The sequence below is a fragment of the Callorhinchus milii genome, unplaced genomic scaffold, assembly GCF_018977255.1.
Source record: "Callorhinchus milii isolate IMCB2004 unplaced genomic scaffold, IMCB_Cmil_1.0 Scaffold1, whole genome shotgun sequence".
NCBI classification, from domain to species: domain Eukaryota; kingdom Metazoa; phylum Chordata; class Chondrichthyes; order Chimaeriformes; family Callorhinchidae; genus Callorhinchus; species Callorhinchus milii.
This window is the reverse complement of record NW_024704742.1, coordinates 137965547-137990796: the sequence shown is the minus strand read 5'-3', so window position 1 is coordinate 137990796 and position 25250 is coordinate 137965547. Positions and strand designations below refer to the sequence as shown.

At 51.6% G+C, this 25250-nt stretch overlaps 2 protein-coding genes across 2 annotated transcripts; both read right to left on the bottom strand.

The window, feature by feature from the left end:
* Positions 1 to 687: 687 nt before the first annotated feature.
* On the bottom strand, positions 688 to 3282 carry LOC103173645 (hepatitis A virus cellular receptor 1 homolog). The gene is made up of 3 exons (XM_042336259.1): positions 2904 to 3282; positions 2302 to 2394; positions 688 to 1050 (listed from the first exon to the last, which is right to left on the bottom strand). The coding sequence occupies exons 1-3, from the start codon at positions 3229 to 3231 to the stop codon at positions 1007 to 1009; spliced, it is 465 nt and encodes a 154-aa protein (XP_042192193.1). The 5' UTR covers positions 3232 to 3282; the 3' UTR covers positions 688 to 1006.
* A 12689-nt stretch (positions 3283 to 15971) lies between these two features.
* Positions 15972 to 24916, bottom strand: znf131 (zinc finger protein 131; the record flags this gene model as incomplete). Its single annotated transcript, XM_042332034.1, has 6 exons — positions 15972 to 16348; positions 18140 to 18270; positions 19492 to 19930; positions 20995 to 21229; positions 23110 to 23254; positions 24778 to 24916. Coding segments are annotated over 6 exons (1389 nt in total), but the record flags the coding sequence as incomplete, so codon positions are not given.
* Positions 24917 to 25250: the final 334 nt, after the last annotated feature.

Sequence of the window (25250 nt, the reverse complement as noted above, 5' to 3'; positions counted from 1 at the left end):
GTTACTGTTGCCCACAGAGCAGCTTGTGGAGTCCTGTAGCTCAGTGGTTAGAGCACTCGCTTTGCAAGCGAGAGACCTGAGTTCAATTCCAGGCAGAGGGCGAAACCTTGGGCAAGTTTCCTTACTCCACACAGAGCCTAATAATAATCCCTCCAAAACCAAAACAATAATAAAAATTGGTCATTTTCAATCTACGACTGTTTGTGGGACATTGCTGTGCGCAATTGGCTGCCGCGTTCGCCCACAAATATACAGTCAATTCACTTTACAGTGTATTCTGTGAATCACTTTGGGACGTCCTCCCGACGTGAAAAGCGCTATATCAAATGCAAGGATTATTATTATTATTATTATTATTAGAGAGCCCGGGTGACTGTTGCCCACACAGAGCCAGAGTTACTGTTGCAATACTCTGGGTGTGGTTTGACAAGAGAACTCTACAGCCTATGTGTGACATTTGGGGATCTAAACTCAACTGGTTTAGCAATATAGCCCATCGTCCTGTCTGTATTGTTTTCCTTAAGGTTCCTTTTTCTCAGCATTTGAGGTCATTTCTGTGCAAAGCTGACTTTCTGGTCTTCTGACTTGTGAACAGATGAGACACACATCCTTTGTTGTTTCTGTGCCTCGGAGACTGTGAGAAGCCTATGGGCTGTGACAGGTCTGTGGGCTGTGACAGGTCTGTGGGCTGGAGGCTGTGACAGGTCTGTGGGCTGGAGGCTGTGAGTGGTCAATAAACTGACAGTATGAGAGCAGTGCATCGTGTCTGTAGGCCGTGTGAGAGGAACAAAGAGGCCTGAGGCCTTGACCACATGGCTGGCCTGAGGTTTGGCGCAGTACAGTGTAGAGCAGGGAGGTTGGGAGTGTGTGAGCATGTAGGAGGGGAGGAAGGACACCGAGGAGCCTGTAACCCTCCAGGATTGTGCTGTGTAAGGGTCGCTGTTGAGGTCAATGCTGTAATGGGAGATGGCAGCCTGAGGGTTACTGGAAGGAAGGATCTCTGTTATCAGATGTTCTCCTTCACCTGAAGCTCTTGTGATCTTGTACGATCTTAGGAGAAAGGAAAAAGCATTTACTGACGCATTAACCTTCTCAGCTCCAGTCAAAAACAACAACTTGCACTGATATAGGGTCCTCCACACAGCGTAGCATCTCAGGGCACTGAAGACCCAACTCCTCAAGCCTCCCTTCACAATAGACCTCTATAGCTCTGTGGTAATGTCCAAGTGAATTTTCACTGCATTTGTTAAGCACATTAAGAACATGCAATTGCGCAATTGGCTGCCGGGTTCGCCCACAAGTAGCGTGAAAAGCACTATACCAAATGCAAGGATTATTGTCATTATTATTATAACATAAGAAATCTAGACGATGAAATGCCTCGTTTGCCTTCCCCCTTTCTGGAATGCATATATGTCCTCAACTATTTATGTATTATATCCTATAATGTTATTTCCCAAAAGAAAATTATTTAATCTGTGTTTGAAGAAACCAACACTTCCTGTTCCACAGGTTTACTTTTCACTCACTGAAACAGTGTTTCTGTAGATTTGTTCTGAATTGATCCCTTCAATCGCAGCCCCTGCTCTTTGGTTTTACTATTCTGGACACCTGAAGCAGTCTGTCATGTTCCTCACTGTCGAGCCCCTTTGGAATCTTATAGACATCAATCATATCTCCTCTCAATCTTTGATTTGTCAGCATGAACTTACCCAATTTACTTAGTCACTCCTCATCATCCTCCATTATCTTAATCATTCCGGTTGCCCTCCTCTGTACAGTCTCCCATTCCCTTTGTGTACTGCGGTGACCAGAACTGTACCCAATATTCTAAGACTCGACAATGATTTATACAGTGACAGGGAATCCCCCACTATTTCGGCTGCTATTCATCTTTGGATCCCTTCCAACATCTGGTTTGCTTTATTTCCTGCCACAGAGCATTCTTTACTTTCAATACCAGCCTCTCAAGAGAAATTGATCAAAGGCCTTACTGAGATCCAGATATACAGCATTCACAGCCTTACCCTTATCCAGCTCCCTTGTCACACTCTCAAAGAAATTATATTGGCAAGACCTTCCCTTCATGAACCCATATTGGCTATCATTTATGATATGATTTCTGTCCAGATGCTCCATGATTTTATCCTTAAAAAGAGTCTCCTTAATAATTTTATCCACAATGGGCATCAAACGTACTGGTCTGTAGTTTCCTGGTACACTTTTATTTGCTTTCTTAAAAATAGGAGTATTATCCTCCTTTCTGTATTTTAAACTGCAAACAGCAAAGAATTGACAAACCTCTTGTGTTACAGACGAGAATGATCCCCATCACCAACAGAAAGAGACATTTAACCGCCGGTATCAGCCACAGAATGTAGATGGCAGCCAGACCTTCGGGTATAAAGAAACACAGAGTTATTCTACCCAAGAAACCTTCCCATCGTGTCTGTGCTGGTGTTCGCTCCCCACTGAAGCTGTCTACTCTGTTCTCTCTCCCCCTCCTGTCTGTGCTGGTGCTCACACCCCCACTGGAGCATTGTCCATTCACTCCGCTCAGCAGCACCAGTTTGTTCCATGTCCCCCATCCTGTCCGCTCCACCATTGGCAGTCAGGCCTTAAGCCTTTCTGCCCCACCCTCTGGAATTCCGTCCCGGATCCCCTGCACCTCTCCGTCTCCTTTGCAACCTTCAAGACCTGTCTCAAGACCTTCCTCTCTGACCGTGGCTCCAGTCACCCTCCACCCTCATTCCCCTTGCTCTCCACCCCTCTTGGCTCCAGCCCCAGGATGCAAACTCTAAACTGTCCAGCGCCTCGGGACGTCCTCCTGAAGTGAAAAGCGCTGTGTAACTGTAACAAGTTGCTGTTGTTTGGGGTCAGGGATGTAGACAGAGGGATCTTACCTGGAGAGCTCTGAACCTGGAGCCTGATCTCCCGCTGGATCACGAGTCTCTTGTTCTCCTTCTCAGCCTCCACGAGACACAGGTAGATGCCGTTGTCCTCTGTTACCAGGCGGCTCACTGTCAGTGTGATGTCCCCATCAGCCGCGCTCCCCCTCAGCTCACACCGCTCATCACCCTCCGTCCTATTCCAGGAACCACCCTCCTGTCTGAAGGTCACCAGGTGGCTGTACGGCTCCTTCCTCACCCACGTGACGTTGACAAGTTTATATTTAGGGCCATTAGAGGGCAGTGGGCAAAGCAACATCACCGATTCTCCCACCGTCCCCATCACCAGGCGGTGGTTTGTGTCAACACCTCAGAGAAGAAACACACAGAGTCACACACTCACAACACACACAGCCACACGCACACAGGCACATACATCCACACACATGCACACCCATACGAACACCCACACACACACACACTCGCACACCCACCCACATGCACAAACACACACACACACCCACACGCGCACACGCACCCTCATTCATGTGCACACAAGCACACACACGCACCCACACACATGCCCATGCACACATGCACACATGTGCACAAACGCCCACGCACAGACACCCACATACGCACGCGCGCATGCGCACCCACACACACACGCACACATGTGCACATACGCGCACACCCACACGAACACTCACACACACAAACATCCATACACACGAACACCCACACACGCAGACACTTGCATCCACACATACGCACAACAGCGCACACCCACACAACTGCACCCCCACCTACCCGCACGAACACCAGTCACGCCCATCCACCCGCATACAGGCTCACCCACACGCATGCCCACCCACCCGCATGCACACCCACCCACATGCATAACTGCACACCCACCCACAGACACCAACTGACATGCGCACACACATAGACGCACATACAAACACACATGAATGCAGAATCGCACATACAACATACAGACGTGCACACAGACACAAACACACACAAACATATAGACACACACACAAACACACGCACAGACACATACATAAACATAGAGATACACACAAAGAATATACACAGACATACGCAGACACAGAACATACAGAGAGACACAGACACACATACACAGACACAAACAGATACAGAGATACACATTCAACAGATAGAAACACACACAGATATACAGACAGAGACACCTGCAGTTACATACACTGACACACACGGAGTACGCACACAAAGATACTTGTACACAGACATATATACAGATACACAAAGAGATGGACAAACATATACACAGACAGACAGACAGACAGACATGATTATTAGTTTCTCAGCAGCTGCTCTAATACAGTTCACATTGATACAGCAACGTTCAGGGATGGGGTCGGGGGGAATGTTTTAAGGTGAATGGGTGAGGCGGAGGGGCTTTGGGATGGATTTCCATGGAGCCGGGGGCAGAATGGCTGAAAGCCGATCACCGATGGGGGAGAGGAGAGGGCGGAGGAGGTGAAGCAGGTCGGTACCCGCTGAGCCGAGGGAGTGGCCGGGACACACGGTTGAACGGTTTAGAGGTGACTTTTATAAAGATGTCAAACTTTCCTGTTCAATGTCAAAGCGTCTCAAACAGCTTCCCCGGGAGTCACTGTCAGGGCTGGGAGTTCGGTTTCTAAGCTCCAGTCTCTTATTGAGCAGCTTCACGGGAACTTTAACCTCCACAGACAGGCCCTCAGCTTAACATCTGACCCGACTGACGGCATCTCTGACATGGCAGGGCTCCCCCAGCACTACCCTGGGGCACCAGCCTGGACTGTGAGCCTGGAGTGTCCCACGGTTACAGATCTGCCATCGGTGGCCGTGCTTTCAGCCACTACCCCCAGAAACTTTGGGATCTCTCCCTCAATCTCTCCGCCTGGCCCCCCCTTCCCCATTTTCAGACCACACCTCAAGACGTTCCTCTTCGACTGTGTTTACCGTCACCTCTTAAACAGAGGCACAGAGTATAAAAGTAAGGAAGTTATCTTGAATCTTTACTAATGGCCTCAGTTGGAGTCAATTCACTTTACAGTATATTCTGTGAAGCGTTTTGAGACGTCTCGAAGACATCAAATAATAATCCTTGCATTTAATATGAGTATTATCACATCTCAAAGCCCATCACTGAATATGCTGTAAAGTGAATTAACTGTGTATTTTGCGGCAGCCAATTGTGCACAGTGTGCCAGGATTATTATTATTAGTATTAATTGTGGGCACCAGACTTTAGGAAGGATGTCAGTGCCTGGTGAGGGTGCAGAGGAGCTTCACAAGAATACCAGGGATGTGGGGAGAATAGAGAAGTTGGGATTATTCTCCTTAAAGCAGAGAAGGTTAAGGGGAGATTTAATAGAGTTGTTATGGTCTGGAACACACGGCCTGAAAGGGTGAAGGAAGGAGATTCGATAATAGCTTTCAAAAGGGAATTGGATACGTACTTAAACAGGAAAAATGTGCAGGGCTGTGGGGTAAGAGTGGGGGAGTGGGATCAGTTGTGGTAAGAGAGGGGAGAGTGTGACTAGTTCGGATAAGAGCGGGGGAGTGGGATTAGTTGGAGGAAGAGTGAGGGAGTGGGACTAGTTTGGGTAAGAGCTGGGGAGTGGGACGAGTTTGGGTAAGAGCGGGGGAGTGGGACTAGTTGGGGTAAGAACGAGGTAGTGGGACTAATTGGGGTAAGAGGGGGCAGTGGGACTAGTTGGGGTAAGAGCGAGGCAGTGGGACTAGTTGGGGTAAGAGCGGGGGAGTGGGACTAGTTGGGGTAAGAGTGAGGGAGTGGGACTAGTTGGGGTAAGAGTGGGGGGAGTGGGACTAGTTGGGGTAAGAGTGGGGGAGTGGGACTAGTTGGGGTAAGAGCAGGGGAATGGGACTAGTTTGGGTAAGAATTGGAGACTGGGACAAGTTGGGGTAAGAGCGGGGGAGTGGAACTAGTTGGGGTAAGAGCGGGGGGAGTGGGACTAGTTGGGGTAAGAGCGGGGGAGTGGGACTAGTTGGGGTAAGAGCGGGGGAGTGGGACTAGTTGGGGTAAGAGCGGGGGAGTGGGACTAGTTGGGGTAAGAGGGGGGAGTGGGACTAGTTGGGGTAAGAGCGGGGGAGTGGGACCAGTTGGGGTAAGAGCGGGGGAGTGGGACTAGTTGGGGTAAGAGCGGGGGAGTGGGACCAGTTGGGGTAAGAGCGGGGGAGTGGGACTAGTTGGGGTAAGAGCGGGGGAGTGGGACTAGTTGGGGTAAGAGCGGGGGAGTGGGACTAGTTGGGGTAAGAGCGGAGGAGTGGGACTAGTTGGGGTGGGGGGGGGAGTGGGACTAGTTGGGGTAAGTACGGGGGAGTGGGACCAGTTGGGGTAAGAGCGGGGGAGTGGGATTTGTTGGCAGTTCTTTCAAAAAGGTGGCACAGGCTCGATGGGCTGAATGGCCTCCTTCTGTGCTGTAAGATTCTATGATTCGTTGTGAGATGCCCGGCTGGGAGTGGGGGTTGAGGGAGGATCCCGGTTAGGTTTCAGGAGGGAATTGGTTAGATATCTGAAGAGGAGCCAATTGTAGGGGTTTGGGGGGGTGGGGGGGGGGGGGTCAGCGACGGGTTGTTGTGTCACAGAGCAGCACAGACACCGGTCTCCTCACCTGTCACTGACAGCTCGGTGTTGGGGGAATCAAACTGTTGCCCATCGATGTTAAGCTCCACTCGGCACAGATACCCCCCCTGGTCCTCACTGCTCACGGGGTCTATCATCAGTGCGGCGTTGTTATGCCAGGGGTCCCCCAGCAGCCGGTACCGCTCGCCCCCGGGCTTCGGTTTCCGGGTCTCACACTTGCGGGGCCGACCCTGAGCTGCGCTGTCCCCGGAGCACTGAAAGCTGATCAGGTCCTTGTTATCTCTCCTCCATATGATCGTGATGTCACCGCTGTAATGGCTATTTGGGTGAGAGAACCAGAGGGACATAATGGCTGTCGCCCCGTTCTCAGCCGTCACCTCGTCCGGGACGATCATTGTCCATCCGCTGTGCGAGAATACTGTGTGGGCAGAGACACATTGAAACCAAACATACACACAGACACACAGACACCCAACACACAAACATACACAGACACCCAACACACACAAACACACACAGACACCCAACACACACAAACATACACAGACACCCAACACACACAAACATACACAGACACCCAACACACACAAACATACACAGACACCCAACACACACAAACATACACAGACACCCAACACACACAAACATACACAGACACCCAACACACACAAACACACACAGACACCCAACACACACAAACATACACAGACACCCAACACACACAAACATACACAGACACCCAACACACACAAACATACACAGACACCCAACACACACAAACATACACAGACACCCAACACACACAAACATACACAGACACCCAACACACACAAACATACACAGACACCCAACACACACAAACATACACAGACACCCAACACACACAAACATACACAGACACCCAACACACACAAAGGAACTGAGAGGAGGGGAGGAGAAATGTTTCCACACAGCGAGTTGTTGGGATCTGGAATGCATTGCCTGAAAGGCTGAGGGAAGCCGATTCCATATCAACTTTTAAGAGAGAAGGAGATAATTATTTGTGGAGGACAAGTTTGCAGGGACACATCCAGCTTAGCTAATTCTGGAGAGTATTAGGCACAGGTTGGCAAGAGCTAAGGCTTGGGGACCCCAGAGTGTACTTTGGGGTAACTGCTGGAGTCCAACCATCTAAAACCAACATCGCTTGCCATTGAGAGCGCTAACTGTCCAGCTTTCTATATCACATGCCAGGATTATTATTATAATTGTCCAGGTAGGGTCACCTTAACCATGAGGGCTTTGGCTGCAGGGTTACCAGGAGCTGAGCGGGAGGATTCTCTGCCCCCAGTGACTGGTCGGCCCTTCCAGGTCCTGCCAATGAGCCAAGTTGGACTGTGCTGTCATCAACAGCGCTGTGGAGTATTGTGGACTTGGTTGGCTCAGGACCCGGTCTGGAGACCGTCACAAACTGTGGGCTGCATTGTTAAGTGTCACCTTGTAACCGGTTATAATATATAATAATCCTTGCATTTGATATAGCAACTCATCACATTGCTGTGACATCTCCGAACTCCCCCCCCCACCCAAACCCCCCCACCCACCAGCCCCCCCCACACCCCCCCCCCCCACCCACCTCGCACCTACAGACCGGAATAACAACAACAAAATGACATGTGTAATGCGCCTTTCACGTCAGGAGGATTTCCCAAGGCTCTGGACAGACAGAGATTCCACCCGAGTTGGGGGTTGGGATTCGGGGGTGTGGAGGGCAGGGGAGGGAGCAGAGAGATCAACAGCAGGGTTTAAGAGGAGGATCTTGAGATGGATCTTGATGGTGGTGAGGGAGGGGACGAGGCAGAAGGACTGCGCAATGGAGTCCAGAGGGTTGGAGCAGAGTGGCAGAAAGCCATGTCCGCTAAGGGTGGGGCGAGTGAGGCGGGGGACGTGAAGCAGACTGGAGCCCGCTGAGGGTAGCGAGTGGGCAGAATGGTAGGGGGGTCAGGAGGTTGCAGAGGTAGGGTGGAGCAAGGCCATGGAGGGCTTTGAAGGTGAGGACCGGGATCTTGAACTGTATCCTCTATGTGATGAGAAGGATGGGGGTGACAGGGTTGCTGAGCCCAGTCTGTGAGAGGACACGGGCTGCAGAGTTCTGGATGATCTGCAGCCTGTGTTGGAGGAGTTGGGGAGGCTGACAAGCAAAGAAGAGAATACAGTGCAGTCGGGCGAGGATGGGGGTGATGGGGTACAGCAATGTGAGGATGGGGAGTACATACCAGAAGTCTGCGTTGTGCCCCACAGGAGGACGCTGGAAAACCAAAAGCAGAAAGGCAGCATCGTCGGTGTCCAACTTGAGTGTCTCTCAATGCTGAACTGGCAATGAGTTCCTCTTTCTCTCCAAATTAAAAGCAATGGACTGTGGCTATTGAACGTTCCACGTTGTGGTGTATGGATAAAGATTGCTGTTTCCTCTTGTCATTCAGCTGGAGGAAGTAATGACATCTTGTGATTCTGCAACGTCTGGTGCTCAGAACTGTCTCCTATTCACATATGTCACCATTGTACACCAGTCACCTCCACTCCCTTAAAGCTCAGGTATGTGCTGCTGAAGGCACGAGGCTTAAATCGAACATAACGGTCCATCAGCAGATCTGACTGCACCTTATCAAATCGTCAAACCCGTCGCCTTCACACCTCAGGCGCTGACAGCATCACCATCCATGGTTGCACACTTCACCTCACTGAGCCAGTCCAGAACCTTGGCGTCTTGTTCGACCCTCAACTATCCTTTCTACCCCACATTTGTGCCATGACCCGCTCTGCCTTCCCCCACCTCCTCAACATCGCCCGGGTCTGCCATTGGCTCACACCATAGACTGCAGAAACCCTCGGATAAGCTTTCATTACATCGACCCTCGACTATGCAAACTCCCTGTTTGTCGGCCTCCCCAACTCCTCCCTCCACACATCATCCAGAACTCTGCAGCCCATGTCCTCTCCCTCACCAGGCTCCGTGAACCTATCACCCCCATCCTTGCCCGACTCCTCTGGCTTCCCATCACACAGAGGATACAGTTCAAGATCCTGGTCCTCGTCTTCAAGACCCTCCATGGTCTTGCTCCCCCCTACCATCCTGCTCGCTCTCTCCCCTCAGCGGGCTCCGGCCTGATTCACGGCCCTCGCCTCGCTCACCCCACTATTGGCGTATGGGCCTTCCACCACTCTAAACCCCCCCTTCTGGAACTCCATCCCTCAGTCCCTCCGCTTTGTTGCCTCCTTCAATACCCATCTCAAGACCCTCCTCTTTGACGGTGCTTTCGATCAACCTGCTTCCCCCCTGCCCTGCCCCCTCCCCGATCCTGACCCCCAGCTCGGGTCAGAAACTCTGACTGTCCAGCGACTCGGGATGTGAAAGGCGCTTTACACGTCATTTTGTTGTTGACAGAAAAGAAACACAGCCCCGACTCAAACCATCTCCTTCCAAAGCCTCCACACACCACCTGACACCTCTCTTCTCTCAGGATTTTCCGACAACATAAACATAATGTGAGGCCCTACAGTTAGTGATTACAACAACAACAACATTCCATTTATTGAGCGCCTTTCACGTCAGGAGGACGTCCCAAGGCGCTGTACAGTTGGGTCAGGACCCGAGCAGGGGGGAAATGGTTAGGGTGAGGGGAGGGAAGGGAGGGAGCGAGGAGGGGGGAAATGGTCAGGGTGAGGGGAGGGAAGGGAGGGAGAGAGGAGGGGGTAGAGAGTCGAGAGAGGAGCTGAAGGCTGAAGGTCAAAGAGAAAGGTCTTGAGACCGGCCTTGAAGGAGGAAAGAGAGGAGGCGGCGAAGGCACTGGGGGATGGAGTTCCAGAGCCTCGGGGCTGAGAGGCTGACGGCCACCGATGGTAGGGCGGTTGGGGCGGGGGACGTGGAGCAGACCGGAGCCAGAGGAACGGAGGCTACGGGCAGGTAGGTTGGGGGATAGTACGTCGGAGAGGTAGGAGGGAGCGAGGCCGTGAATGGCCTTGTAGGTGAGGAAGAGGATCTTGAATTCGATCCTCTGGGGGATGGGGAGCCAGTGGAGGCGAGCGAGGGTGAGGGCGAAGGTGAGGGCGAGGGCGAGGGTGGGAGTGATGTGGTCGCGGTGTCTGGTGCGGGGCAGTACAAGAGCTGCAGAGTTCTGAATGACCTGCAGCTTGTGGAGGGAGGTGGCGGGAAGGCCGGCGAGGAGAGAGTTCCCATAGTCCAGCCTTGAGGTGACAAAGGCGTGGACCAGGGTTTCAGCCGCGTGAGGGGTGAGGTAGTGCCGTAGTCTGGCGATGTTCCGGAGGTGATGGAAGGCGGTGCCAGTTGTGGTGCGGATGTGAGGGAGAAAGGACAGCTCAGGGACAAACAGAACCCCGAGGTTCCTGATGGCTTTGAGAGGTGGAGAGTGCAGACTTGGATGCTGATGGTGTCAGCGCCTGAGGTGTGGAGGCGCTGACGTGAGCCAATCAGGAGGGCCTCAGTTTTGCGCACGTTGAGCTGAAGAAAGTTGTCTCTCGTCCAGGACTCGATGTCGGACAGGCAGCTGTCAGGACATCGGGGGTCGTGGAGTTGAGGGTAGAGGAGGAAAGGTAGAGTTGGGTGTCATCCGCATACATGTGGGAGTTAACCCCATGTCTGCGGATGATGTCACCACAGGGGGAGCATATAGAGGGTGAAGAGGAGGGGACATAGGACAGAGCCCTGAGGGACACCGCACGAGACAGTGCGGGAGCCGGAGGAAAAGCCATTTGTGGAGTTCCGGGGGTAATAATTACTTAACATTTTGTTAAATTGCTGTGCGCAATTGGCCTCATATCCGCACCACAACTGGCACCGCCTTCCATCACCTCCGGAACATCGCCAGACTACGGCACTACCTCACCCCTCACGCGGCTGAGACTCTGGTCCACACCTTTATCACCTCAAGGCCGGACTATGGGAACTCTCTCCTCGTCGGCCTTCCCGGCCCTCCCTCCACACTGCAGGTCATTCAGAACTCTGCAGCTCGTGTACTGTCCCGCACCAGACACCGCGACCACATCACTCCCACCCTTGGACGCCTCCACTGGCTCCCCATCCCCCAGAGGATCGAATTCAAGATCCTCATCCTCACCTACAAGGCCATTCACGGCCTCGCTCCCTCCTACCTCTCTGACCTACTATCCCCCTACCTACCCGCCCGTACCCTCCATTCCTCTGGCTCCGGTCTGCTCCACATCCCCCGCCCCAACCGCCCTACCATCGGTGGCCGGGCCTTCAGCCTCTCAGCCCCGAGGCTCTGGAACTCTATCCCCCAGTGCCTTCTTCGCCTCCTCCCTTTCCTCCTTCAAGGCCGGTCTCAAGACCTTTCTTTTTGACGGTGCCTTCAGCTCCCCTCTCGACTCTCTACCCCCTCCTCACTCCCTCCCTTCTCTCCCCTCACCCTGACCATTTCCCCCCAATGCTCGAGTCCTGACCCAACTGTACAGCGCCTTGGGACGTCCTCCCGATGTGAAAGGCGCTCTATAAATGGAATCTTGTTGTTGTCGTTGTTCCAAAGAGCTGGCACAGGTACAATGGGCCGAATGGCCTCCTTCTGTGCTGTATGATTCCATGATTCTATCCAATTCTACCTTTCCAAGCTGCATATTAAAGGCCCTATTTTAAAGGTGTTAAGTGGTGTGCGGAGGCTCTGCAAAAGATGGTTTGAGTTGGGGCCATGTTTTATTATTATTGTTTTGGGGGAATCTTCGGCTAGAACACTGGGCGTTGTAATAAAGAGAGGAATGCGTGTGTGAGGCACATAGCTGGCAGTTCGGAAAAACATGAAGATAGTACCAGACATTAGACAAAGCTACCAGGAACCTACAACCAAATGATTGGCCTGAACAAAGAAAGGCCTTCTAAAAAAAACTGTGATAAGAAGTATCAGAGCAGTAAAAACAGGGTTAAGATTAAGGGAAGTAACACATTGTGGACCTAGCAACAGAAGAAAGAGATAAGGGCAGAACCTTACGAAACGAGCAGACAGCCCAGCAGCGCGAGGCGGGAACTGAGTGAGGTGGAACCGAGTGAGAAATCTGTTTAGGAATTTGGTGAGAGTGGGAATTCTGTGCAGAGGGGGAAAGAGGTGCATTATTATAAAATATGTAAGTTTTATTAACATTGTAAAAAAAACATGTCTGGGAATATGGCAGGGCAGCTCAGACCGGTTGAATGCACAATGTGTGCCATGTGGGAACTCCAGGATATTTTGCTTGCCCTGGATAGACACGTGTGTGGAAGTGCCTCCTCCGGCTGCTTGAGCTTGAGCTCAGGGTTTCTGAGCTCTGGGAGAGGCTGGTGCCACTGCATAGCATACGGGAGGCTGAAGAGTTCATGGATCGAACGTTTCAGGAGGTGGTCACCCCACAGCCAGAGGGTTCATGAGGAGAGCGAGTGGTTGACCACCTGGCCTGGTAGGAAGAGGGCACGGACAGTGTAGGAATCTCCTGAGTGTGGCACTCGCAAAGCGGTTCTCTGTACTGAATACCAGTCAGGGTGATGACACGTCTGGGGAGAGGAGTCAAAAACCAATGGATGCCCAGAGGAACACAGGGAAGAGTGTCAATGCAATTGGGGACACACTGGTGAAAGTAGAGAGACGTTTCTGCAACCAATGACGTGACTCGCGTGGCATGTTGCCTCCCTGGTGCCAGGATTGGTGCAAAACATTTTACAGGGGGGAAAGGGAAACATCCAGAAGTCGTGGTTCATGTTGGGATCCATGACGTACGTGCACTCTCTCCCCAGGAGCACACCGTGCTTACCTGATCCCGACAGTAATAGGCACAGTATGGCCAGACCCAGAGTGTGAAATAACTGCTGGAGACGAACCAGGTGAAGTCATATAGCTGGCCATTGATATCACTGTCTGACAAGCTTTCCCAGTGGTTGTCCAGCGAGGAAGGACCACCCTAATAATAATCGTTGCATTTGATACAGCGTCTTATCACGTCTTCGAGACTTCTGAAAGCGCTTCACAGAATGCACTGTAAAGTGAATTGACTGTGTATTTTGTGGTCGAAACGCAGCAGCCAATTGCATCCAGCAGCGTCCCACCAACAGCCGGGGATTGAGTGACCAAAGTATTATTAATCAATAATGCGGCATTGATTAATAATTAGCTAATTATTGAAGATCACACAGAAATTCCGAAGACAGTTTTTTTGTACAAACTGTAGAAACGCGATAGGGCTTTGGCTGTAGGGTTAACAGGAGCTGAGGGGGAGCTCAGGTCGGGCAGTGGGTGCCCTGGAATACTGCGGACCTGCCTGGCTTTGGAACCGGACTGGAGACCGGCACAGTTGCCAAGCACTTCACTGTGGAGCCAGTTCAGCTTTCTAAAACATGTTTACCAAATGATTGGTCCTTTTCTTGCTCACAGAGAGGGAAGGGGCTGGAGGGGTTCAGGAGAGGACTTACATGGTGTAAACACAGGCACAAACTCTGAGCTGAATGACGGGTCTCAGTGCTACGCAACCCTCCTCAGTGCGAGGAGCAAGGGATAGGGGACAAGGTGGGAGAGAGGGGGGGAGAAGTGGAGGGAAAGGAGCGAGGCGGAGGAATAGAAGCGGAGGGAGACGTGGTGAAGCGGAGGGAGTGGGGGGGGGAGGTGGAGGGAGAGAGAGAGGGAGGTGGAGGGAGAGAGGAAGCGGAGGGAAAGAGGGGGTGAGGCGAAGGGAGAGAGATAGCAAGGCGGAGGGAGAGGGGGCGAGGCGAAGGGAGAGGGTTGCGCACATCAACATCCCACAAACAGCAGTGAGGCGAATGATCAATTTTATCTGGAGGATTAACTGAACAAGCAGACGGGAGCTCGGTTTAACGTCTCCTCTGAAGGACGGCGTCTTTTACAATGCGTCTCTTTCTCTCTCTTCCCTCATCGTTGCACTGGAGCATCAGCTTGGACTGAGCTCAGTTCCCAGTCTGGGAGGAACTCAAACCCAGAACAACCCAGAACTATCTGTCCCAGAGATGAACATGTGAATGGCTGAGGCTTTAACTTGCATTACAAGCCATAATAAAGGTGTGAATGTGTATTTGACACACAAAGTGTGTGCGGGACCCTGTGGTCTAGATACCAATCGCTGTTTTTATTCACAGGCTGGTTGGTGGGTTTCACTGCCATTGAACCCCTCTTAATATGTACAAACATCAGTGATGGTGGAGTGGAATGTCCACTGGGTCCAGGAACTGCACCAGAGTCCACAACCCCCCTCCCCTAAACCCCCCCCCACCCCACCCCTCGCTCAGACTGAGTGCAGCACAGAGAACAGTCAGACTCTGCTTCCGAGCACACCGGTGGTGGTGGTGGTGGGGGGTTGGGGGGTGGGAGTCTCTGCAGAGGTCTGCGCTCTGACATCTTCACCTGTCCTCAGCACGTCCGTCCTGTGGGGCATTGAGTTCAGCTGGTCCTCTTCAGGGTCAGAGCGAGGGCGAGGAGAGAGGGCGAGGAGTGAAGAACGAAGACTAGGGAAATGCACAGTGAGGAGTGAGGGAGGGGAGCCAGTCTTTCAGTTGCCATGAGCCATGCAGATCTCGCTCTCCTGGTCTCCCTTCCTCCGTGTTAATGCTGTGGCTTTGAACTCTGTGGTCAGCAAGTGCTAAAGTCTGAGAACAGTGGGGTGGGGGGCGAGAGTTCAGAGGGTCTCTGTGTCCGTGTCCGGGGGGGAGTCTTTGCTGTTCTCTCAGTCGGGGGGGACGAGTGTCACAGTTGGCAATGACAGCGATAGCCATCTCACATCAACGTTTCCATTCAACGAAGATCCAGATAAATCTACAAGTTGAAATAGTAAGTACCGACTTGGGGGGAGGGGATCCGAGAAACAAAGTGCCAACTTCAGGGGCTGCTCTTTGTCACCTGGTCCTTGGCAGGTTGGCAAAGGGCGTTTTGTCCGGCTGGTACCACGATACCAGCCCAGGATACTGGGCAATGTGCGTCTGTGCATGTGTGGGTTAGAAAGAAACAGTGCGTGTGTGTATGTATGTGTGTGTGTGTGTGAGAGAGAGTGCGTGAGTATGTGTATATGTGTGTGTGAGAGAGTGTGTGTGTGTATGAGATAGTGAGTGGTTGGATGTGTGGGGACCTGACGTGTCAGTGTGTGTGAGATCAAGTATGTGTGAACATGCGTGGCTGACAGTGTGACTGAGCGTGGGACAGTGTGCCAATGAGCGTGTCAGGGAGTGAGTGAGTGAGTGAATGAGTGTGTCAGGGTGACAGTGAGTGTGTTAGTGTGAGTGTGTGACAATGTGAGTGTGTGACAGTGTGGGTGAGTGTGACAATGTGAGTGAGTGTGACAGTGTGAGTGTGAGTGAGTGTGACAGTGTGTGTGAATATGTGAGTGAGTGTGAGAGTGTGGGTGAGTGTGACAGTGTGAGTGAGTGTGACAGCGTGGGTGAGTGTGACAGTGTGAGTGAGTGTGACAGTGTGTGTGTGTGACTGTGAGTGTGACAGTGTGGGTGAGTGTGACAGTGCGTGGCTGCTCTTGCCGGTGATGGTCGCTACACGGTGACCTGCTCGATGACGGTCTCGCCGGCCACAGCTTCAGCTTCGATCAGCTCCATGGGGACCACGATGTGGGAGAGCTCGGGGTCTGTCTCCGGCTCTGGCTCTGGCTCTGGTTCGGGTTCAGCCTCTGGCTCGAGCTGTGCCAGGCCGTGCACCTCCCTCAGGTGCTGCCGCAGTTCGCCCGGGCGCATGAACCACATGTCACACAAAGTGCAATGGTTGGGCTTGGCCCCCGTGTGCACCGCCAGGTGGCTCTTGAACTGGTCCCAGCTCGGGAAGACACTGCAGCAAACCTGCCGAGAGCAGACAGCAATCAGTCAAACCCCACCTGGGTCACCTCCCTCCCTCTCCGAGCTTCCTCCCCAACCCACTATCTGCTCGACCGACTCCCTGCATGTCTCTCGTCCCCTCCATTCCACCATCGGTGGCCACGCTTTCAGCCACTAGGCCCCGAAACTCTGGAACACTCTTCCTCTATCCCGCCGCCTTGCCCCTTCCTTCCCCATCTTCAGGTCACGCCTGAAGACCTTCCTCTTCCACCGTGCCTACGGTCGCCACCCCCTCCCCCAGCTCTGAATCGTGTTCCGCCACTGCCAAGCTCTGGGACGCTGCCTGCGTGAGGGACGCTGTGTAAATGCAAGTTGTTGTTGTTGTCACTCCCACTGCTTCACAATCCCTGAAAGAGTTTGTTGTGCGTCAGCCTGGCTCGGCACCTCGCGCTCTCGACTCCGAGTCAGAACATTGTGGGTTCGAGGTCTTAATGAGCTCACAGACCAGACTGATGCACAGCGCTGGGGGGAGAGAACGCCGCATTGTCAGAAACCCATCCTTCGGGTGAGGGGTTAAACCGAACTCCCCGTCTGAGCCCTGTTCAGGTGGACGTTAAAAGATTCCCGGACAGGGCGAAACTATAGGCAAGTTTCCTTACTCCACACACCTCTGTTTACCTAACAGTAAGTAGCTGTTGGTCGATTGACGGATCGCTTTTCCGGGGATAATAATCCCTTCAAATTTAAAAAATAATAATAATTTGATCCCTCAATCCACAACTATGTGCAATTGGCTGCCGCATTTCACCTACAAAAATATACCTTCAATTCACTTTACAGTATATTCTGTGAAGCGCTTTGAGACGTCTCAACCACGTGATACGGTGCTATATCAAATGCAAGGATTATTATTATTATTTATTATAAAATCCCTCGTTCCTTCACGGCTGTTTGTGGGACTTCGCTGTGAGCAAATCAGCTGCCGCAAAACTTTTGACGAATTAAATTTGAACGAAATTTTACATTTCGCCAACAAAGCACCAAAATATCAGGAATGCCCCACAAACAGCCACCAAGTGAACAAGCAAGTGGACATTGTCAGCCAGGGCACCAGGAGAGAGAGAAACTCCATTCTCTTTTCCAATAGTTCCGTGAGGGATCTCTAACATGTGGAGTCCTGCAGCTCAGTGGTTAGAGCACTCGCTTTGCAAGCGAGAGACCTGAGTTCAATTCCAGGCAGAGGGCGAAACCTTGGGCAAGTTTCCTCACTCCACACAGAGCCTAATAATAATCCCTCCAAAACCCAAAACAATAATAAATTGGTCATTTTCAATCCACGACTGTTTGTGGGACATTGCTGTGCGCAATTGACTGCCGCGTTCGCCCACAAATATACAGTCAATTCACTTTACAGTATATTCTGTGAAGCGCTTTGAGACATCGAGAAGATGTGAAAAGCGCAATATTAAATGCAAGGCTTATTATTATTATTATTATCCGAAGGACAGCATCACTCACTGACAATGCGGCGCTCACTCCATTACTGGAGCCTCAGCCTGGACTGTGAGCTCAACAACAACAACATATTACATTTACACGGCGCCTTTCATGTCAGGAGGAAGTCCCAAGGCGCTGGACAGTCAGAGATTTGGACCCGAGCTGGGGATTAGGTTCAGGGTAGGGAGGGTGATCAAAGGCTCGGTCAAAGAGGAGGGTCTTGAGATGGGCCTTGGGGAAGGATCCAGGCGGAGGGAATGTGGGATGGAGTTCCAAAGGGTGGGGGCTGGTGTGAGCGAGGGTGGGTTGCGCCTGTACCTGGCACTCGTACAGCTTCTTGCGGCCTTTCTTGGCGCCCACGCCAGTGCGACAAGCCACCAGGTGACATTTCAGTGTGCTGTTCCTCGCAAACCGCTCGTGGCAGTTCGGACACTCGAAGGGTTTCTCTCCTGATCCAAGAGGGGAAAAAAAGGGCATCAGTTCATCGTTTCCCCAGGCCTGGCAGGACACAGTCACACACAGTGCTTCCCTCAGCCACCGCCTCCGCCATCAACTAGTCTTTGCATTTGATACAGTGCCTTATCACGTCATCAAGACGTTTCAAAGTAAAGCATATTGACTGTGGATTTTGTGTGCGATGAAAATAACTTGAATTTATATACAGCCCTTCACACAGGGATGTTATCTGAAGATGGGAAAGGAGAGGGATTGAGGCAGAGAATTCCACTGTTTCAGGGCGTTAGTGGCTGAAAGCTCGGCTGCCGATGGTGGAGCGGAGGTGATCAAGAACAGCCGAGCAGAGGCAGCAGGTGAAACAGTAAGATGTAAGGTTAGAGAGGTAGGGAGGTGCCAGGGCAGGAAGTGATTTGTACATGAGAGAGTGAGGAGCTTGAAATCGATCTGTACATCCGGACAGGACTGGGCGTGGCTGGAACCATCTGCTCACGCATGTGTTTGTTCGTCTCTGCCTGTACATGTGGTGTGTGTGTGTCTGTGCTATATATAGAGGGAGTTACTGGGTGAATCTCAGAGAAGGGAGTTTCTCCTGGTTTCCTGGTTGACAATCTCCCCTATAAATTAATCATAATAATCCTTACGTTTGACACAACACCTTTCAAGTCAGGAGGACGTCTCAAAGCTCTTCGCAGGATTAACTGTAAAGTGGAGTGACTGTGTATTTTAAGCGCTTTGAGACGTTCTTCCTATTTGAAAGTCACTATAGACAGTAAATATAAATTGTATTTTTAGGCAAACATGACAGCAACATCTCAGAAATATCCGTGAAATGAACGATCAATTTTAGTTAGCGGATTGTCAGCCAGGACACCGAAAGAGAAACTCCCTTCTCCTTCCCATTAAGTGCCACACGATCTTTAACGCCCACCTGAACAGGGACAGACAGGGAGTGAGGTTTACCATCTCACCCAAAGGACAATGTGGTGGGGGGTTGGGTGGCCATTCCTGCGCAGGTCAGCACCAGGAAACATATAACCAGAAAGAAACCTTCAATCCTGATTTTCGGGGCTAAAATTCACAAACCAAAAATCGTCCTCCTCCGAGGAGAAAAAAATGGCCGCCTCGGGATCCGGCTTGGAAGAAGCCACTTACCTGGTGAGGTGCTGCCACCTGGTGGCGGGGTGCATAGCGGCACCTGGAGCAGGGTGTCTTACCCGTGTGTTTCCTGAGATGCTCTTTAAAGTGTCCAAAGTGGTCAAACTGCTTCTGGCAGTACTGGCAGACGTGGACCTTGCGCATACAGCGAGGCTTCTTGCTGCCGGCCTCCTCCTCCTGGTGCCAGGCCAGGTGCTGTTTCCAGGCGCTCTCCCTTGTGTAGCGCTTGTTACACAGGTGACAGGCGTAGATCTCACCCGAGTGAACCTTCAGGTGCTCCTTAAAGTGGTAGTAAAGTCTGAACGAGCGGCTGCACTTCTCACAGCAAAACAGCTTGTCTCCCTGAGCCAGGACCTCGACCACATGGACCCCCGCCTCCGCCCCCACCTCCCGCACGGCAGCCCCCGCCTCCCCGTCCTTCTCCAGCTCCCGCTCCCTCTCGTCCTGCTGGTACTTGCTAGTGATGTCAGCCAACAGGGCCAATGCAGAGCCCACCGACTCCCCCTACAGAGCAGACAGTAACACTTATCATACTAACATACTGATAACATAGTCTATACTCCTGATACCTCATCACTGACGAGGGTGACGAGTTATCAGGAGTGGCGAGTTAGACACATGTGTAAGTAGAGTCCCATAGAGTAGTGGTTAGTGCGTTTGCCTCGTAAGCAAGATGACCCGGGTTTGATTCCTGGCAGGACGAAATGTTGGGCAAGTTTCCTTACTCCACACGCCTCTGTTTATCAGCAGTGAGTAGGAACCTGGTTGTTAGTTGATTGGTGGATCGCTTTCCGGGGGTAATGATCCCTCCAAAAAAAAAATCCAAGACTGTTTGTGGGACGCTGCTGTGCGCAATTGGCTGCAGCATTCCACCCACAAAATATACAGTCAATTCACTTTACAGTACAAACAAAACACAAAATACTGCAGATGCTGAAAATCTGAAACAAAAACCCAAGTCGCTGGGAGCCCTCAGCAGGTCAGGCGGCATCTGTGGAGAGAGGAAAACGAGTCAACGTTTCGGGTCCACGACCCTTCGTCAGAACTGGGGCACTCTGGAGGGGGAGAGGCTTTTAAGGGCTAACAGGGAGGGGGGAGTCAGGGCAAGGAAGACAAAGGAGACAATGGGGTAGAGGACGGGGGATGATGGGTTAAAGAGGTGTTAATGATGCAAAACAAAGGGCGGGGTTGTTCTGACGAAGGGTCGTGGACCTGAAACATTGAGTCACTTTCCTTTCTCCATGGATGCTGCCTGACCTGCTGAGGGTTCCCAGCGACTTCTGTTTTTGTTCTGCTTTACAGTATATCCTGTGAAGCGCTTTGTGAGACGTCTCAACAACATGATAAGGCGCTGTATCCATCGCAAGGATTATTAGTATTATTATCATTAGCTCAGGTGCCCATCCAGGACTCTGAGACGGTGTATAAATTTGAATTGGGATTGACTTTTGTCTCATGTTGGTGTTTGGCAGCTCTGAAGAGGCTGCAGTGACTTTGCTGACCTCTCCCGCCTCGGCTGCCCCCTCCGGCCTGTCCTCCTCCACCTCGCGGCAGGCCTTGGCCGTCTCCTCGGCCCCGGGCCGCCCCTCTCCGGCATCCCCCACGCTGGGGGCTGCCTCGATCTCCACGATCTGGGCCGCAAACACGGCGCCGTCCTGCTCGATCTCCAGCGTCTCCGGCTCCTGGATGGACGGCAGCGTCTCCGTGATCACGTTGGACGTCTCGGCGATGGTCCGCTTCTTGGCTTTCCTTCCCCCGGCCCCCTCGGCACTGCTGGCCGGAGAGGAAGCTTTGTTCCTGGGACAAAACGGGAGCAGAGACGGTCAGGCGGACATTGGGAACAGCGCGAAGACAGTGTGAGGCGGCAACAAACAGGTAAACAGCTGAGTTCAGATCCCCAGACACCATTCTCAGGCCGTATAGCGTCTGGTCAGGCAGCACCTTTTCTGACAGCTCTGATCACAACGTAAGGGCCACCCGTGCGCTAAAGACTATGCAGAGAGAGCAGCCAGACTGATCCCAGTGTTACAGACAGAGGAGAGCAGCGAGGCTGATCCCAGTGTCAGAGCCAGAGGAGAGCAGCGAGGCTGATCCCAGGGTTAGAGATAGAGGAGAGCAGTGAGGCTGATCCCAGTGTTAGAGACAGAGGAGAGCAGTGAGGCTGATCCCAGTGTTAGAGACAGAGGAGAGCAGTGAGGCTGATCCCAGTGTTAGAGACAGAGGAGAGCAGTGAGGCTGATCCCAGTGTTAGAGACAGAGGAGAGCAGTGAGGCTGATCCCAGGTTAGGAGGGAGAGCAGTGAGGTGTATGATTAGAGCAGGCTGGTTCAGGGTTGAGAGACAGAGCTGAGAGGGGACGTCCCAGAGGTGTGTAAGTGGAAGGGATGAGTCCCGTATGCTGTCAGTTGAGACAGTAGAACAAGAGGCCTTGAGTTTAGATGTATTTAGACAGACTCAGGCTGTTACCAGGGGTTGATGAGAAGACGATGAGAGGGGAGCAGAGGTGTGTAACAGTGTAAATGGGATTGAAAAGTAAACCCAGATCATCGCTGTCAGATACACTGAGACAGGAGCAGGAGTAGGCCATTCAGCCCCTCGAGCCTGTGCCCCGCCATTCGATAAGATCATGGCTGATCTTCAGACCTAACTCTAATTACCCGCCCTCTCCCCATATCCCCTAAACCCTCTGTTTTTTTAAAAATCTATCAGTCTCAGCCTTGAAGATGTTCAAGGACTGACATCTACAGCCTTCTGGGGTAGTGGATTCCATAAGTTCACTACCCTCTGAGTGAAGAAATGTTTTCTCAACTCTGTTCTAAAAGGCTGACCCTTAATTTTCAGACTGTGACCCCTGGTTATAGATTCTCCTCCCGGGGAAACAGACCCTCAGTGTCTACTTTATCAGCTCTTTAAGAATCTTATATGTTTCAATAAGATCTCCCCTAATTCTTCTGTACTCTGGAGAATACAGCCCCAGTTTATTCAGCCTCTCATAGGTCAGTCCCCTCATCCCAGGAACTAACCGAGTGAATCTACGCTGCACCCCCTCGAGGGCAAGTGTGTCCTTTTTTAAATAAGGACCAAAACTGCACACAATACTCTCGGTGCGGTCTCACCAAAGCCCTATAAAGTTGCAGTAAGACTTCCCTACTCTTGTACTCTAAACCTTTTGCAATGAACGCTAACTGCCGTTCGCCATCTTAGTTGCTGCTGCACTGCAAACTAACTTTTTGAGACCGGTGTACACGAACACCCAAATCCCTCTGAACACTAACACTATCTAATCTCTCCCTCTCTAGAAAATAATCTGTTTTTCTATTTTTTCTACCCGGGTGAATAACCTCACACTTCCCCACATTAAATTCCATCTGCCACCTCCTCGCCCACTCCCCGAGCCTATCTATGTCCCGCTGCAATCTTTTTGCATCATAACCCAGCCTGGCTCAGCAGTAGGACCTGGAAGGGCCGACCAGTCACTGGGGCAGGGAATCCTCCCCCTCAGCTCCTGTTAACCCTACAGCCAAAGCCCTAATGGATAGGGTGGTCCTAACTGGACGAGCAGCGGGAAAGCTGGCCAGACAGCGACATCAACGGCCAAGCTGTGTGGATTTAGCTGGTTAGAGTCCAGCAGTTGTCCATGTACGAGTGAGGGGTTTGTACACCTCCCGATGACATTACCTGTTGTTGAGAGCTTTAATGGCCTCCTCCATCTGTAAATATTCGGCCGCCTTCCACACATCGCTCGCCTCCTCCTCCTGTAGCACCATCAGCCTGGCCGTGTAGGTGAACTCGATCAAGTGACGGAACGCCAGGTTACTCACCCCTGTGACAAGAACAACAACGAGAGCTTATAATAATAATCCCTCCAAAAACCCAAAACAATAATAAATTGGTCATTTTCAATCCACGACTGTTTGTGGGACATTGCTGTGCGCAATCGGCTGCCGCGTTCCCCCACAAATATACAGTCAATTCACTTTACAGTGTGTTCTGTGAAGCGCTTTGGGACGTCCTCCCGACGTGAAAGCGCTATATCAAATGCAAGGATTATTATTATTATTATTATTATAGTAACAAGTAGAATAATAGTAACAATTATACCAACATTAGCAACAATTAGAATAGTAACAATTATACCAACATTGGTAACAATTTTAACGACATTCGTAACAATTTTACCAACAAAAGTAACAATTATGATGACTTAGTAACAAAAAGAACAATATTAACAATCATAACAATTGTAAAATAGTAAACGTTGAGCAGAATAGAGATCCTATTATTAGAATAGAATAAGAACAACAACAACAAGATTCCTTTTATAGAGCGCCTTTCACGTCGGGAGGACGTCCCAAGGCGCTGTACAGTTGGGTCAGGACCCGAGCATTGGGGGGGGAAATGGTCAGGGTGAGGGGAGGGAGGAGGGAGCGAGGAGGGGGAAGAGAGTCGAGAGCGGAGCTGAAGGCTGAAGGTCAGAGAGAAGGTCTTGAGACCGGCCTTGAAGGAGGAAAGGGAGGAGCGTCGAAGGCACTGGGGATGGAGTCCCAGAGCCTCGGGCTGAGAGGCTGAAGGCCACCGATGGTCGGGCGGTGGGGCGGGGGATGTGGAGCAGACCGGAGCCGAGGAACGGAGGGTACGGGGGGGGGATAGTAGGTCAGAGAGGTAGGAGGGAGCGAGGCCGTGAATGGCCTTGTAGGTGAGGATGAGGATCTTGAGTTTGAGAAGTGGAGTCCTGTAGCTCAGTGGTTAGAGCACTCGCTTTGCAAGTGAGAGACCTGAGTTCAATCCAGGCAGAGGGCGAAACTTTGGGCAAGTTTCCTTACTCCACACAGAGCCTAATAATAACCTCCAAAACCAAAACAATAATAAATTGGTCATTTTCAATCTACGACTGTTTGTGGGACATTGCTGTGCGCAATTGGCTGCCGCGTTCGCCCACAAATATACAGTCAATTCCCTTTACAGTATATTCTGTGAAGCGCTTTGGGACGTCCTCCCGACGTGAAAAGCGCTATATCAAATGCAAGGATTATTATTATTATTAAGAGCCTGGGGCATCTCAAAATGCTTTAACTACAATCATTTGCACTTATTTAGTGGCTTTCATAAGGAGAGAGTCCTGAACACTTTGCACAGACAGAGAAGGAGCCTGAGCTTTCACTTTGGGAGGATGTCCCAAGGTGCTGGACAGTCACGGATGTGCACCCGAGCAGTCACTGCTCTTTACGGTGAATTCTGTGAAGCGCTTTGAGACGTCCACCCGATGTGAGAGGCGCGGCATGGGATGTAACATTATTATTATTATTATTATTAATGATGATATCATCTGACGAGCGAACATCTCACCTTCAATCTCCACCAGAGGCTCCTCCCTGAAATCCTGGAAAAAGCGACAGAAGAATTGGCTGCAGGCGGCCAGCACCGCTTTGTGGGCCTTAAAATGGTGACCTGAGGAGGAGAGAGCGTCAAAGCTTTGCTGGGCAACACATCACACCCTACACACACACACACACACAAAATCCCCCCCCACCACCACCACCAAATACACACACACAAACACATCACCCTACCCCCCCACACCCCCCATCACCCCACACGCGCGCGCACACATTAACCCCACCCCACCTACACACACCATCACCCCCACCTCCACACACACCTCACCTCCACACATACCTCACCCCCTCCTCCACTTACAGCAACCCCCACCCGCACGCTCACCAACCGCATCCATCAATCTTGCAACATATAAAAAAAATGATCTGGGAGTATTATCGGGCAGAACTGAGGGAAAAAAACAAGTAACATGGGTTCTTTAA